Source organism: Schistocerca americana, chromosome 7 (genome assembly GCF_021461395.2).
Source record: "Schistocerca americana isolate TAMUIC-IGC-003095 chromosome 7, iqSchAmer2.1, whole genome shotgun sequence".
In the NCBI taxonomy this organism is placed as follows: Eukaryota; Metazoa; Arthropoda; class Insecta; order Orthoptera; family Acrididae; genus Schistocerca; species Schistocerca americana.
Genome location: NC_060125.1, coordinates 446,606,513 through 446,621,182, shown reverse-complemented (window position 1 = coordinate 446,621,182; position 14,670 = coordinate 446,606,513). Strand labels below are relative to the sequence as shown.

At 40.3% G+C, this 14,670-nt stretch overlaps 1 protein-coding gene across 1 annotated transcript in view; it reads right to left on the bottom strand.

The window, feature by feature from the left end:
- Positions 1-14,670, bottom strand: part of LOC124622442 (putative helicase MOV-10) — a 447,321-nt gene that overhangs the window by 107,385 nt on the left and 325,266 nt on the right. The window contains exon 13 of the mRNA XM_047148140.1: positions 11,655-11,780. Within this exon, the coding sequence (XP_047004096.1) occupies positions 11,655-11,780 (126 nt within the window). The remainder of the gene's footprint in view (positions 1-11,654; positions 11,781-14,670) is intronic.

Below are 14,670 nucleotides of genomic sequence, written 5' to 3'. Positions count from 1 at the left end.
TTCAGTAGAAATATTATAACTGATATGCAAAGGTTGGCGCTATCATACTTTTTGTACGCACTATACCAAGGATGAAAACTGAACAAGTTGTTTGTCTCAGCTCAGTTTGAGATATAACAGTGGGTTGGAAATGTAGGAGATAGTAATGCCTGGTAGTCAGCCAGAGCAGGTGTCCATGATTGTTCTGATTGTGTCGTATGAAGTAGTACCTGTGATGTGTGCAATGAGAGTGCTTAATTACATGAGCATAGTAGACATCAGCCTCTCTGTGTGCAAGAAACAGGAGCCATGTAGCAACAGAAGAACAGAAGTTATAAAGTACATTGGTGTTTGTGGTCAGTGACTGACAACTGCAAACATAAAGAGCACCCGGGAAGGGAAATCACAGTGATTAAGGTGATTGATTTGTTAGACACTGTTCAAAATCCATCATGTTTTCTTTACTGCTCAGCTTTAAAAAAAGATTGATATCTCATCTATTTTAAATTAGTCCTGAACCAGCGGATGTTAACTGGCTAAACAAATGTTCACATTTAATATTTTTATGAACTAAGTAAGTTCTTGAAAACATTTAATGTTCTCTGTTTCAACTGAGCTACAAAGTGGCACGTGTTAAGAGGCTAAACAATTGTCATATTCAACATTGTTTTTGTATTGCTGCAGAACTGCTTAGTTTTACTAAAGATTTTAAATGTTGAGCCTTGAAATGACAGATGTTAATGTTCACATTTATTGTTGCCATGCTTATAAAAATATTATTTTGGGAAAACATTTTACAGTTTTTAAAAGGTATTATGTAATACATCTCTGTTTGGTAACATCACGTATTACAAATCTACTTGGCCAGTGAATGATGATCACCTTGGTGAAAGTACTTGTTATTAGTTAACTTGTTTCTAACTATAAACTGTTTGGAAGTTCAATTGTTTGCATGTGTACAATGGCCCTTTCAGACCCACGCATCTCCAGGACGGGACAATAATAGCTGTTTCGCTACTCACTCTGGTACTTGCTTGATTGTCAGTTATTCCATACTGTGACATCCCAGCTTGGAGAAGTGCAACTTGCCATTGAGACTAACAGGCATGACACTACAGTCATGCTTATGTCAGAGAGAGAGAGAGAGAGAGAGAGAGAGAGAGAGAGAGAGAGAGAGAGAGAGAGAAAGAAGATTCATTCTACTATTAAGATTGGTACAGAACTGTATTCAGTACTATCAAACTGAGTTTATGTAACATGATATCTAATGTTCATTCTAAATGTAGTATCATCAACTGTAACACAAAAGATAATGTGTCTCTTACCAGAAGAAATACTTTTTATCATTAGTAGAAAGTTTAGGTTTGATAACAGTTTTCATATTCCATCACAAATGCAGGAGGAGAGGTGCAGAAGTCCACCTCAATAAATAACTATACAATTTGTCTGAACAGTATTTCAAAAAGCAGAAGTGCTGAGTTTAAGGGTAACAGCAATCATAATTTGAACGTAAACACGATTTCAGACATATTAAAACATTTTAATGTTGCTAGATCTGAACATGAAGCTTTTTGTAAACTCAAATCTATTTGTTAAAATAAACTGGTTAAACATTAGTTAAGTATATTTTTCCACCACAATCAAACCAGACCATTGTGGTAAAGGCCCAGCAGCGCCACAAAAATAGTGATAGCAGAGTGTGGTTGATTGGGTGCAAGAACATACTACTAAAATAAACTAAGAAGTAAGATTAAATTTTAGATGGTAATATTTCTCTTAATTATGTCAGACTGTCTATAAGGTGATGAAGAACCTGGAATGTTTAAGGAGGGGCGAGTTATGCTACAAGCTACAGAGAAGAGCGATAGAACCACAGAGGAATGTACTGGAACTGATTGAACAATTACGGCAAAATCCGAGAGTATGGAAGATAACAATTGGAAAGGAAGTAAGTTTGGCCACTGCTGCAATTTGTGCTGCTGTGGAGGATTTGTTACAACTTGCAGAAGAATCTTATTGTTCTTTGCCTACTGGTAACCAAGTTAGAAGAATACACACTAGATATGCTCTTTATACAAAACAACTAGAGGGCTTGGATAAAGGCGAGGAAGAAATAAGTGTGGGTGACCGAATCCAGAACATGGGCAGAGTAATAAGCAAGCCTACAGGTCTAGTGAGACAAGACAAGTGCTGTCAGCTGGTGAAGAGCACAATCTCACATAATTTGTTTGTGAAGTTTCCTAACTTGTTGCAAGGATTTCTGGCAGAGTACACTGATTATTCAGAGAGAGTCAGAAAAAGCACGTTAGTGTTGTGTTTACCACATCCCGAAAAACAAATTGTACAAGATATTATCCCTGGTCTTAGGCCTCTATACAGAGAGAATCCTTCGTTGTAAATTCCATGATATCTTGGCTCAATTAGAGATATTAGTGTGAAATATTCAAGCAGTGAAATATGTAGATTTAAGAAGGTTAAGGTGAGTGCAAGTTTACAGTGAGAAAATAGTCAAAAAGATAAAGAAACTGCAGAGAGTTGGAATGGGAATCAGTTCAATTGTGGTCATACAGATCATCACCACACAGGGTATCCCAATAGGTAGCCGGGTTTTGGACCCTATTCTCAGACAAAAGATGAGAAACAAATAACATGTTGGGATTGTTCCCATACACTCATCTTTTAATGGATCCTGACATAGCAACTGTCTTCATTTATGTTCAGCAACAATAAATCACCAGCTAAGTGTATTATTTTTATTTAATTGCAACTGGTTGTTGGTGATACAATCCACCATCTTCAGGTCCCCCTGCAACATAGAGTGTTCACACTTTCAATGTGCGTCATCACCATAGCTGTAACAAAAGGAGCAGAAAACACCAGCATCTATGGAACTTATCGTTTATTGTGTGTCTGGATGCAACACAACTACTAATACAAAGCAAATTAATAATTACTCTCCCAAAGAGAAATGTGAAGGGTAAACAGATCATGCAAGAAGAGAATAGAAGCTTTTGAAATGTAGTGCTAAAGAAGAATGCTGAAGAATAGATGGGTAGATTGAAAAACCAATAAAGATGTACTGAATCAAATTGGTTGACAGGACACATCCTGAGCTATCAAGGAATTGTCAACTGTGTAATGGAAAGAACAGTGGGGGTGAAAAAACTGTAAAGAGAGACCAAGGTTTGAGTAGAGTAAGCATGCTCAAGTGGAAATGGCATGATGCTTCTTGTCAGAAAGATTCATGTGGTAAAAATAGAATTCCATAACAGCAACGTGATATCAATGGAATTATTTCTTACTATTTATCAACTGTCCACAAATAAACACAAAATATACAGGCTTAATTATTTGAAATTATTATTTCATGATTAGCTTTATTTGTTGCTCAATGTAATATCTTTGTAAATTTTGAACCACACTAAACTCTCAAGTCATCAAACTACAACAATAAGACAACATATGTGTGAATCAAAATGAACAAAACATGCAAATTTAAGGACACTGCATTTTAATGCAAATGGCAAATTTTTGTACTGAAGTTAACTATTTTTATAATGAGTAACATTAATATCATTACATTTCTGTTATTAAAGATAGTCTAGTGTGTTCTCTTTCATATAGGAAATTACTTGAAAATCGCCTAAGAGGCAGAAACTAGTCATGTACCAATAAAATGAATACAGCAGAAAAATGCTACTATGTTGTAATACATTTCTTGTTGTGGTACCCACCATGAATAAATGGAACACATAATGTCTCAAAAAGAGGTTATAAGGTGGACATCAACAAAAGCAAAACAGGAGTAATGGAAAATAGTCAAATTAAATGAGGTGATGTTGACATAATTAGATTAAGACTTTAAATCCTAAAGACTGTCAATGAGTTTTGTTATTTGGGTAGCACAATAACTGATGATTGCCAAAATATGTAAGATAATAAATCCAAATGGGCAATATCAAGAAAATCATTTCTGAAAAAGAGAAATTTGTTAAAGCTGAATGTAAATTTAAGTGGTGGGAAGTATTTTCTGAATGTATTTGTATGGTGCTTATCATTGCATGGAAGTGAAACATGGATGATGAAGAGTTCAGACAAGCAATGTATAGAATCTTTTGAAGTGTTACAGGAGAATGTTGAAGATTAGATGGGAACATAGAATAATTAATGAGGTGGCATTGAGTCATACTGGGGAAAAAACGAAACTTGTAGCACAACTAGGCTAAAATAAGAAATCAGTTGACGGCACACATCCTTGAGATTTGAGGATGCATCAGCTGCAATGGAAGGAAGTATGTGCATGAGGGGGGAGGGGGATTTGCAGAGGCAGAAATAATGTGTGATTGCAGTAAGCAGATTCAAATGGATGCAGTGTTCAGTCGTTACAGAGAGATTATGAGGTTTGCACAGGACAGACTATTTTGGAGAGCTGCATCAAGCCAGTCTTTGGACTGAAGACCACAACCATAACATTACCCATGCCAAATGAACCCTGATACACTTAGACACAGTGAAAGCTATTTCAGCCAACAACAATGAATTAATTATACCAATCGTTGGATTTGACAAAGGTTTAAAAATGATTTGTTCACAATAATGAATTTGGCATGGCATATCAACAAATTTCAAAACAATTCACCCAAACCATGAGAAAAATTCAATCAAATGATAAAAAAGTGTCCTTTCTCAGAGTAAAACTGCTATTGCAGATGCTGCATTATCAGCTCATTCACTTGCTGACTTACTCCTTGCAGTTATGGTATATGTATCAGCATTAGAATTGAATTACAATAATGTGTACAACATGACTGGCAACCAAAAGTACCACTACCACAAAAAAACTGGACCATGTATTACCATAAACTCTATGCAGCCTATGTGTAAATCAAAAAGTTTAGGCACATGCCTGAAGATAGACATTTCACCTTTATCACACATCATAAACAACACAAGTTCACCTTTCATCAGAATCTAGACACTGCCGAGGTTGTGGTTTTGGACTCCACAGTGCAGTTCACAGCAGATATTCAACATATCAATAATGATATGAACTAACCAACAGAAACAATGTCTCCCTTTGATGTCATTATGAAGGAACTTGTCTTCCTACCACTTGACAAAGCTCATGACAGAGGTAATAAATTAAAGACATTCCTTGAAGCATGTCACATCTACTACTCTATCATTTTTAAGTACCATGACTAAACTCAGTACTACTTTGTGGACCTACCATGTTGCAAGTGTGACAGAATTCTGCCAACAACCAGTTTCCTCTCCCCTCATACTCTCTCATTAGAAGTATGGCATACTATACAACTGGTGAAAAAGGCTGCCAATAGATCAGGAAAGATTGCAAGACATTTGTGTGCAGGAGCAATGCTTGGCAGTGCAACAAAATACAGTTTCTCTAATTAGTTGAGTCCCATATGATGAAGGATGGAACAGCAACCTCTTTTGATATACGCCACCTTTCATCAGGGTAACAATTTCAAGTCATAGTTTTTTTTATAGAACTCTAAACATTGCTTAGCATAAACTAAATTAGAATCTAGCCTACCACTTCATTGCTAATGTCCTCATAAAATGATTCCATTACCACATGCTATGCCAGAGAGCATTGCACTGACAGCCTTTGTACTGTCAATTATGCATTCAAACAGCTTTTAAGGAAGATCTGAATGTGACAATGGCTGAACTGTCAATTATCCATTCAAACCGCTTTTAAGGAAGATCTGAATGTGACAATGGCTGAACAAATGTATGGACAAGGACAGCAAGCACTGGAAAATTCTTAACACAGATGATACAATATCACTGAAGCTTCAGACTTTGCACAACATCTACACTCGCAGATACTCAGTCTCTGCTGGTTGCTTCAAAAGAACGTACTATCCAGTGACCATTCATGTTCTACTATTTGCATTCTTGCAAACAAGTTTACATCTGATACAGCACCAGTCAAAACCCTCTCCAATCATCACAGTACTGGTGTGGTTTTAACAAAACATTCTACATTGACATCAAAGGGTCTTCTGTCACAACATTCACTGACAGACACAAGCTGGCCATAACCCCAGCTGAGATTTACACCAATTCAGAGTCATCATCTAACACCATGTAAGTATCTGTTAGTGATTCTATGAGGGCACGACATGCCTCCAGCCTTCTACTACTACAAATTGTGACTCTGGGAAAACTATAATCACCACTCCCTCCTTGTGTTACATATGCTACAGTATCAATAGACATTTGGGGGAGAGGAGGGGGGACGAGTTATATGGAGAGCAAAATCATCAGTTACATTTAATGTATTGTGTAAACACTTCGATTATTGGCATTGATCTCTGGATTTTGAACACATGAATGATATATACTGGGGTCCAAAATTAAAGCAACAAACAGAAATTTTGCAAGCTTACATATATTTTATCACAAAACAGTATAAACAGGTGATAGTAAAGTAGGAACAACATAAAGAATACAGAACATAATCAACTGCAACATGCAGTTTTCCAGCTTAACAGATTTCCACACACATTCTGACACTGGTTAATGTGCTCAGTGTGGGGTGTGACCACCTCTGGCACCAATACAGGCATGACAACAATGGGAAATGCTGTGAATGATGTCATCAATCTCATGTTGAGGCAATAATGCCCATTCTTCCTGCAGAGCTGCTCACAAGTCTTGGAGAAGGGTTGGTGGATGCTAACGTGATGCAACTCATCTCTGTAGTGTGTCTCAGACATGCTCTATGGGATTCAAATCGGGAGAGCGAGCAGCCCATGCCATGCATGCAATATCTTCCATTTCCAAAAATATATCAACCACCCATGCTCTATGAGGTCGCGCATTTATCATCCATCAATACAAAGTCTGGGCCCACAGCAACTGTGCATGAGATCCCAAGATCTCCTCACAATACCTGACAGCAGTTAAATCTTGCTCATTCACACATACAGTTTCATGAATAGGTGTTCGAATGGTCAACAAAATCTGTGCCCACACCATTAGGGATCCTCCTCAATATCGGTCTCTTTCCACAATGTTTGGGTCATGAAAGCATGTTCCACATGCTCTCCAGATGCGAATCCATTGAGAATCATTCTCCAGACCAAATCGGGATTCAACAGTGAAAAGAATATTGGCCCACTTCTTGACTGTCCAGGTGGCGTGTTGATGGCTCCACTCTATAGACATTCCCTTCTGCAAAGACACACCATAAGTAAACAGATACCAGGTCTCCAACAATAAAGGTCACTCTGCTGAATCTTTAAGTACACTGTTTGCCTCGACACAATATTTCAGGGGCTGCTGCGAGGTTGGATGCCAGTTGCAATGCAGTAGTAAGGTGGTACTGTCTTGCCCTTGCAGCCAAATAATGGTCCACTCCTTCGGATGTCACATGTGGTCGGCCCTGCCCTGGTCTCTGGGATTCAGTTTCGGTCTCTATAAACTGTTGCCTCATCCAAGAAACAACAGAACGATTCACATTAAGCCATCAGGCCTCATTATTTTGCAACTCTCCTGCTGCCATTCTCCCTATGGCCCTCCACAGCATCTTCTCTATGCCACACTGCACTGTCTGTGACTGTGTACACAGCGAATGTGGACACTACCTCATTTGATAGATGCCCTTAGATGTCATTACTGGCGTGGCTGTCCATTGATCAGAATTCCATCTTCCATGCAGAACATGATCATAATGACATCTGTTGATGACAATTTGTATGATTATATCATGAATTAGACACAGGGCAGGGAAATAGCAGTTTGTTGCTTCCATTTTGGACTCCAGTTAGAGGTACTTTTTTAGTTGACTGTTGTGGCGTGCAATCAGCCATTAATTAACCATTGCATGTGGTGTTAAATATGCCGTATTTTTGAACAACACATATGTAAACAAACTACCATAGATTTTACCGTGAGAGAGAAAACTTAGGACTGTGCAACGAGCACCATATAGGTGCAACTATAATGAACTACTTTTGCAGTGAAAATTAAAATAATGTATGATTCAAGATAGAACACATAATTGATTTCTCAAATTCACATCGCCTTCTTCTGTTTTATGCTTTAAGTTGTAAAATGACTGTTGAAAATAATTAACAAGAAAGTTGAAGGTTTTAAAGCAAATGCTTCTTTCAAAACAGTTATAGCAGTAAGCTGCAGGTTGTTAGAGTAAAGCTGACGTAAGCAGTGTTCTTCGTTGAAATTTCCTGGTAGATTAAAACTGGTGTACCGTACCAGGACATGAACCTTTGATTGTTGTGAGTAAATGCTCTACTGATCAGGCTAGCCAGGCATTACTCATTGCCCACCCTCAACACTATACTTCCACTAGTACTTCTTTGCTACCTTTCAAATTTTACAGACGTTCTCCTGCATACCTAATGGGACTAGCACTAACGTATTGCAGAGAATTAGCTTAAAGACAGCCTAAGGAATCTTTTCCCAAATTGAATTTCCACTTTGCAGTAGAGAGAGTGCTAGTTTTGAACATCTTGTCACATAAAAACTACGTCCCAGATTGTGTTTAATCACACATGATCATACTAATTAAACGTGAACTAAAATAAACTCATCAATCAATGGAAAATAATGGAATGATTTCAGGATTAAAGGAGATCATTCACAAAAAAGCAGATGTGCTGAGTTGCTGGTAGGTACATACAAAAGAAAGAAAACTTGCTAGTTATCCTTTGATGAGCTACAGTAAAATAAAATGAAGTAAACACACACACACACACACACACACACACACACACACACACACATGCCTGAACCCCTACATGGTGCAGCTAAACTTACAGTGCCAATGTTAGTTTTCGGCAGATGGGCTGGTTGTGGTGGAGGTAGTGTTGGGTTGGTTGAGTAGAGGGAGAGGGAGGCAGGGAGATGGACTGGGGATGGGTGGATAGCAGCTCAGAGGGAGGCGGCCAGCATCATGCTAGGAATGTGGGTGGGAGGGGTGGCAGTTATGTGGCACGATCATGGTGGCTGGTGGGAAACAACACGTAATGAAGGTGACATGAATACAGATGGGGTTAAAGGACAGTACAGAGGAATGGGAAATTGCTGGGTGGAGTCTGAAGAGACTGTGAGTTACCTGAGATTGAGGCCAGCATTATGGGAGCACAGCATGTATTGTAAGCGCAACTCCCATCTGCACAGTTCAGAAAAGCTGATGGTGGAGGGAAGGACCCAGATGGTTCAGGTTGTGAAGCAGACTTTGAAATTGAGCATGCTGTGCTCAGCTGCGTGTTGTACTACTGGAAGGTCAACTTTGTTCTTGACAACAGTTTGGCAGTGCCCATTCATCCTGGTGGACAACTAGTTGGTAGTCATATCAACTTAAAAGGCTAGCAGCGTTTGCAACAGAGTTGGTGTATGACATGTCTGCTTTCACAGGTGTCCCAACCCCTGATGGGGTATGATAAGCCTGTTATGACTGGAGTAGGAGATGCTGGGTGTACAGATTTGAGTAGGTCTTAGACCTCTGGCAATAGTCTGGGAATGAGAATGGCACAGGGATGGACTAGGATGTTGTCTAGGTTGATTGGGTGATGGAACACCACTTTGAGAGGGGTGGGAAGGATCCAGGGTGAGATGTCCATCCTATCACCCCCTCCCAATTCACATCACCTTCAGCAAGTTTTGCTTCCCACCAGCCATACTCCTGCCACTCCTCCCTTCCACATTCCTAATCAGTAAACCAATAACCTCCCTCTGAGGTGCTAGCCCCCCAACTCCAGCCCTATCTCTGCCTCCTGCCTCCCTTTTCCTCTACCCAACCCACCTGACACTAACCCCACCACAAGCAGTCCATCTGCTGAAGAATAACATTGGCACTGAGAGTCTAGCTCTCCTTGTAGGGGCTAGGGAGTGTGTGTGTGTTTCATTTTACTGAAGCTTGTTAAAGAATAACTTCTAAATGCAGCAAGTTTTCTTTTTTTTGTGTGCACCTATTGACAGCTCAATACAGGGTTATTACAAATGATTGAAGCGATTTCACAGCTCTACAATAACTTTATTATTTGAGATATTTTCACAATGCTTTGCACACACATACAAAAAATCAAAAAGTTTTTTTAGGCATTCACAAATGTTCGATATGTGCCCCTTTAGTGATTCGGCAGACATCAAGCCGATAATCAAGTTCCTCCCACACTCGGCGCAGCATGTCCCCATCAATGAGTTCGAAAGCATCGTTGATGTGAGCTCGCAGTTCTGGCACATTTCTTGGTAGAGGAGGTTTAAACACTGAATCTTTCACATTACCCCACAGAAAGAAATCGCATGGGGTTAAGTCGGGAGAGCATGGAGGCCATGACATGAATTGCTGATCATGATCTCCACCACGACCGATCCATCGGTTTTCCAATCTCCTGTTTAAGAAATGCCGAACATCATGATGGAAGTGCGGTGGAGCACCATCCTGTTCAAAGATGAAGTCGGCGCTGTCGGTCTCCAGTTGTGGCATGAGCCAATTTTCCAGCATGTCCAGATACACGTGTCCTGTAACGTTTTTTTCGCAGAAGAAAAAGGGGCCGTAAACTTTAAACCGTGAGATTGCACAAAACACGTTAACTTTTGGTGAATTGCGAATTTGCTGCACGAATGCGTGAGGATTCTCTACCACCCAGATTCGCACATTGTGTCTGTTCACTTCACCATTAAGAAAAAATGTTGCTTCATCACTGAAAACAAGTTTCACACTGAACGCATCCTCTTCCATGAGCTGTTGCAACCGCGCCGAAAATTCAAAGCATTTGACTTTGTCATCGGGTGTCATGGCTTGTGGCAATTGTAAATGGTAAGGCTTTTGCTTTAGCCTTTTCCGTAAGATTTTCCAAACTGTCGGCTGTGGTACGTTTAGCTCCCTGCTTGCTGTATTCGTCGACTTCCGTGGGCTACGCGTGAAACTTGCCCGCACGCGTTCAACCGTTTCTTCGCTCACTGCAGGCTGACCCATTGATTTCCCCTTACAGAGGCATCCAGAAGTTTTAAACTGCTCATACAATCGCCAAATGGAGTTAGCAGTTGGTGGATCTTCGTTGAACTTCGTCCTGAAGTGTCATTGCACTGTTATGACTGACTGATGTGAGTGCACTTCAAGCACGACATACGCTTTCTCGGCTCCTGTCGCCATTTTGTCTCACTGCGCTCTCGAGCGCTCTGGCTGCAGAAACCTGAAGTGCGGCTTCAGCCGAACAAAACTTTATGAGTTTTTCTACGTATCTGTAGTGTGTCGTGACCATATGTCAATGAATGGAGCTACAGTGAATTTATGAAATCGCTTCAATCATTTGTAATAGCCCTGTACTTCTGCTTTACAGTGTAATTCAACAGTATTTACTTACTACAAGAACTTTGGTACAACATTTGCTTGGTTCAGTTAGTTAAATTCCTTTCCTATATGCCCGTCTCCTGCTCAGTTACTGTTCTGTTAGGTGATTATTCATCTACTTTATGTAAATGTTTGTTAACATAAATAAAACATATTTTAAGAAACCACTTACATTTAGGTACAAGATTCATCCATATTATAATGAAAACTGGTAACTATAGTGGCTCTTTTGCCTTTTAGAATACTTGCTATTTACTTTTAGTTTAAAAACCATTCCACAGTTCCATAATCAATGATCACTGTGTGTTATATTAAAGTAACAAACCTGCCAGCAGTGATAAGAGTTGATACAACCACATTTTTCTTTAACACCTCTTCAAGTGAGTAATAAAATGCTTTCTCTTCTGTATCAAAATTACTGCTTGCTTTAATCTCTTCAGGTATATTGTCACTGTAAAAAGAGGACAAAATGCATTATGAAAATAGAATTATACCTTCATAGGAATTATAGTAAACAGTAGTCTACAAATTGATTTCAGTGACTTGAAAAAAAGTGTGTTATTGGCTGGTTTTTATTCCTGTATTTGACTTTATTCTTCATACTGTCTGAAAATTATACTTGCTTGGAAGCAAATGCATGATATGCATGTACTTGAATTCAGGCCCTAAAAATCTTTCAATTTTTTGGAGATAGTCCTTGTTAATGCAACCAATATCAAGGTTTAACAGCTAATCTTCACCAGAGTCAAGACCTGATCATTAGTTCCTGATATGTTTCCTTCACAGTCACATTGCTTACAGTTGTTTGTTTTACCAAATATTCGTTTTGTCTTCTTATATTTCCAGATGGTTTGTTTAATTTGGCAAATTCTATCATTTCTTTATTACTGATTGCTTGAGACTATCATCTTATGGTTAAAAACTGGCTAATCTATAGGAGATTTGAGGCTGTCTGGCCCGAGAAGCTGGAGTTGGCGGTCATGTGTGCATGAGATGTGCTTGCTTGTGTGTATGAATGGTTTGTGTCTCTCTTTTACTTATGAAGGCTGTGGTCGAAAGCCTTATGTAAGTGTCTTTTAATCCTGCCTGTCTGCAACTTAACATGTCTTCTTTACAGTAAGTAGCAATCTGTCTTTTCCTACACTGTTGGGATTTACTTTCTTTTTCTTTTGCTTTCCTCCTACATGCAAGATCATGAGTTGTTGTCATAATGCCATTGTTAAACAATTGTTGCTTTCATCTAGGTCTGTGTAATCTTCAAACAATGGAAAATCCAGGATTGAATGTAACAATATTAGAGAAGGACAGTTGCGACTCACCATACAGTGGAGATGCAGAGTCATGATTGGCACAACAAAAAGAGTCACACAATTATAGCTTTCAGCCATTAAGGCCTTTGTCAGCAATGCACATGCACACACACACACACACACACACACACACACACACACACAGACACACACACACACAAATGTGCGCAAATGCAATTTGCACACATGTCTGCAGTCTCAGGCAACTGAAATCACACTATGAGCAGCAGCATCAGTGCATGATGGGAGTGGCAACTGGGTGGGGGTAAGGAGGAGGCTGGGGCGGGGAGGGGGAAGGATAGTATGGTGGGGGTGGTGGACAATGAAGTGCTGCAGTTTACACAGAGGGCAGAAGAGAAGGTGGGGGGGGGGGGGGGGGGGGGTAAGTAGCGGAAAGGAGAGAAAGGAAAAGAAAATAAAAGACTGGGTGTAGCAGTGAAATGATGGCTGTGTAGTGATGGAATGGGAACAGGGAGGGGCTGGATGGGTGGGGACAGTGACTAATAAAGGTTGAGGCCAGGAGGGTTACGGGAACATAGGACGTATTGCAGGAAAAGTGTAAATCTTCAACAGAGCGAAGTCCAGAATCTTCAACAATGGAAGGTCCAGCACAGAATAAAAGCAATATGGGAAGGATAGTTTGCTACTAACCACACACAGGAGGCATTGCATAGAAGACAGGTACAATGAAAAAGAGTGCTAGAAATATTCAGCTACTGGACCAATGTAAGTCTTTTATCAGACAGAAAAAACACACAAATTTATACAAGTCAACTCACATACAGATGGCCACTGTCATCTCCATGTGCTAAAGCCTGACTCCGAGTGTGTTTGTGGTGAGCACCAACCTACCTGGAATGGGTAGTGGGGATACAGAAGCAATGTGTGGTGGACAAGTAGAGGGATAGCAAATTAGGAGTGATGGATGATGCTAGTGCTGTGTGGGAGCATGCAGGGACATGGAGGGCACAGGATACTGGATAGGGCTGTTGAGTGCAACATTAAAAGGATGTGCTTGGAGGAGGAGCAGAGGGGACAGGGGAAGTGATAGAAGTAGAGACAGCGAAAGGACTATGCAATTGTAATGGTGGCACCATTCCATACCGAGAAGTTTTGTTCCATGCAACCTAGCCATCCATGGTTGTCACACATGTAGTGACAAGCAGTCCCTCTCCAGATATGCCAAGGATCTCACTGGAAATTATCCTCCCAACCGTGTTCAGAAACAGGTGTTCCATGCCTTGCCCCCACTCCCATCCGGAAATGAGCACTCATCTCTTGACTCAGTACCATTTAAGACTGAAGCAATTGGTCTCTGCCTCGCATTGTATCCTGAAATGAAAAATACCCTTCCAACCTTCCCACTGTGGTATTCCACCATCACCCTGCCTATGCAATATGCTTGTCCATCCATAATCCACCCCTACTCCGAACCTCTATATCCCTGTAACAGACCTAGATGCAAAACTTGATCCACACTCCTACCCCTATCACCTATTCCAAGCCTGTCACAAGCATCTCATATCCCCCGAAAGGCAGGGCCACCCGTGAAAGCAGCCATGTGATTTACCAACTCAGTCGCAACCACTGTGCCACATTCTCTGTGGACATGACAACTAACAGATCATTTGAAACTTCCTGGCAGATCAAAACTGTGTGCCAGACCGAGATTCAAACTCGGGACCTTTGCCTTTTGCGGTCAAGTGCTCTACCATCTGAGCTACCCAAGCATGACTCACAACCCGTCCTCACAGCTTCAATTCTGCCAGTACCTCATCTCCTACCTTCCAAACTTCACAGAAGTTCTTCTGCAAACCTTGCAGAACTAGCACTCCCAGAAGAAAGGATATTGCAGAGATATGGCTTAGCCACAGCCTGAGGGATGTTTCCAGAATGAGATTTTCACTCTGCAGCTGAGTATGTGCTGATATGAAACTTCCTGGCAGATTAAAGTGTACCGGACTGAGATGGTAGAGCACTTGCCTGTGAAAGGCATAGGTTCCGAGTTCGAGTCTTGGTCCGGCATACAGT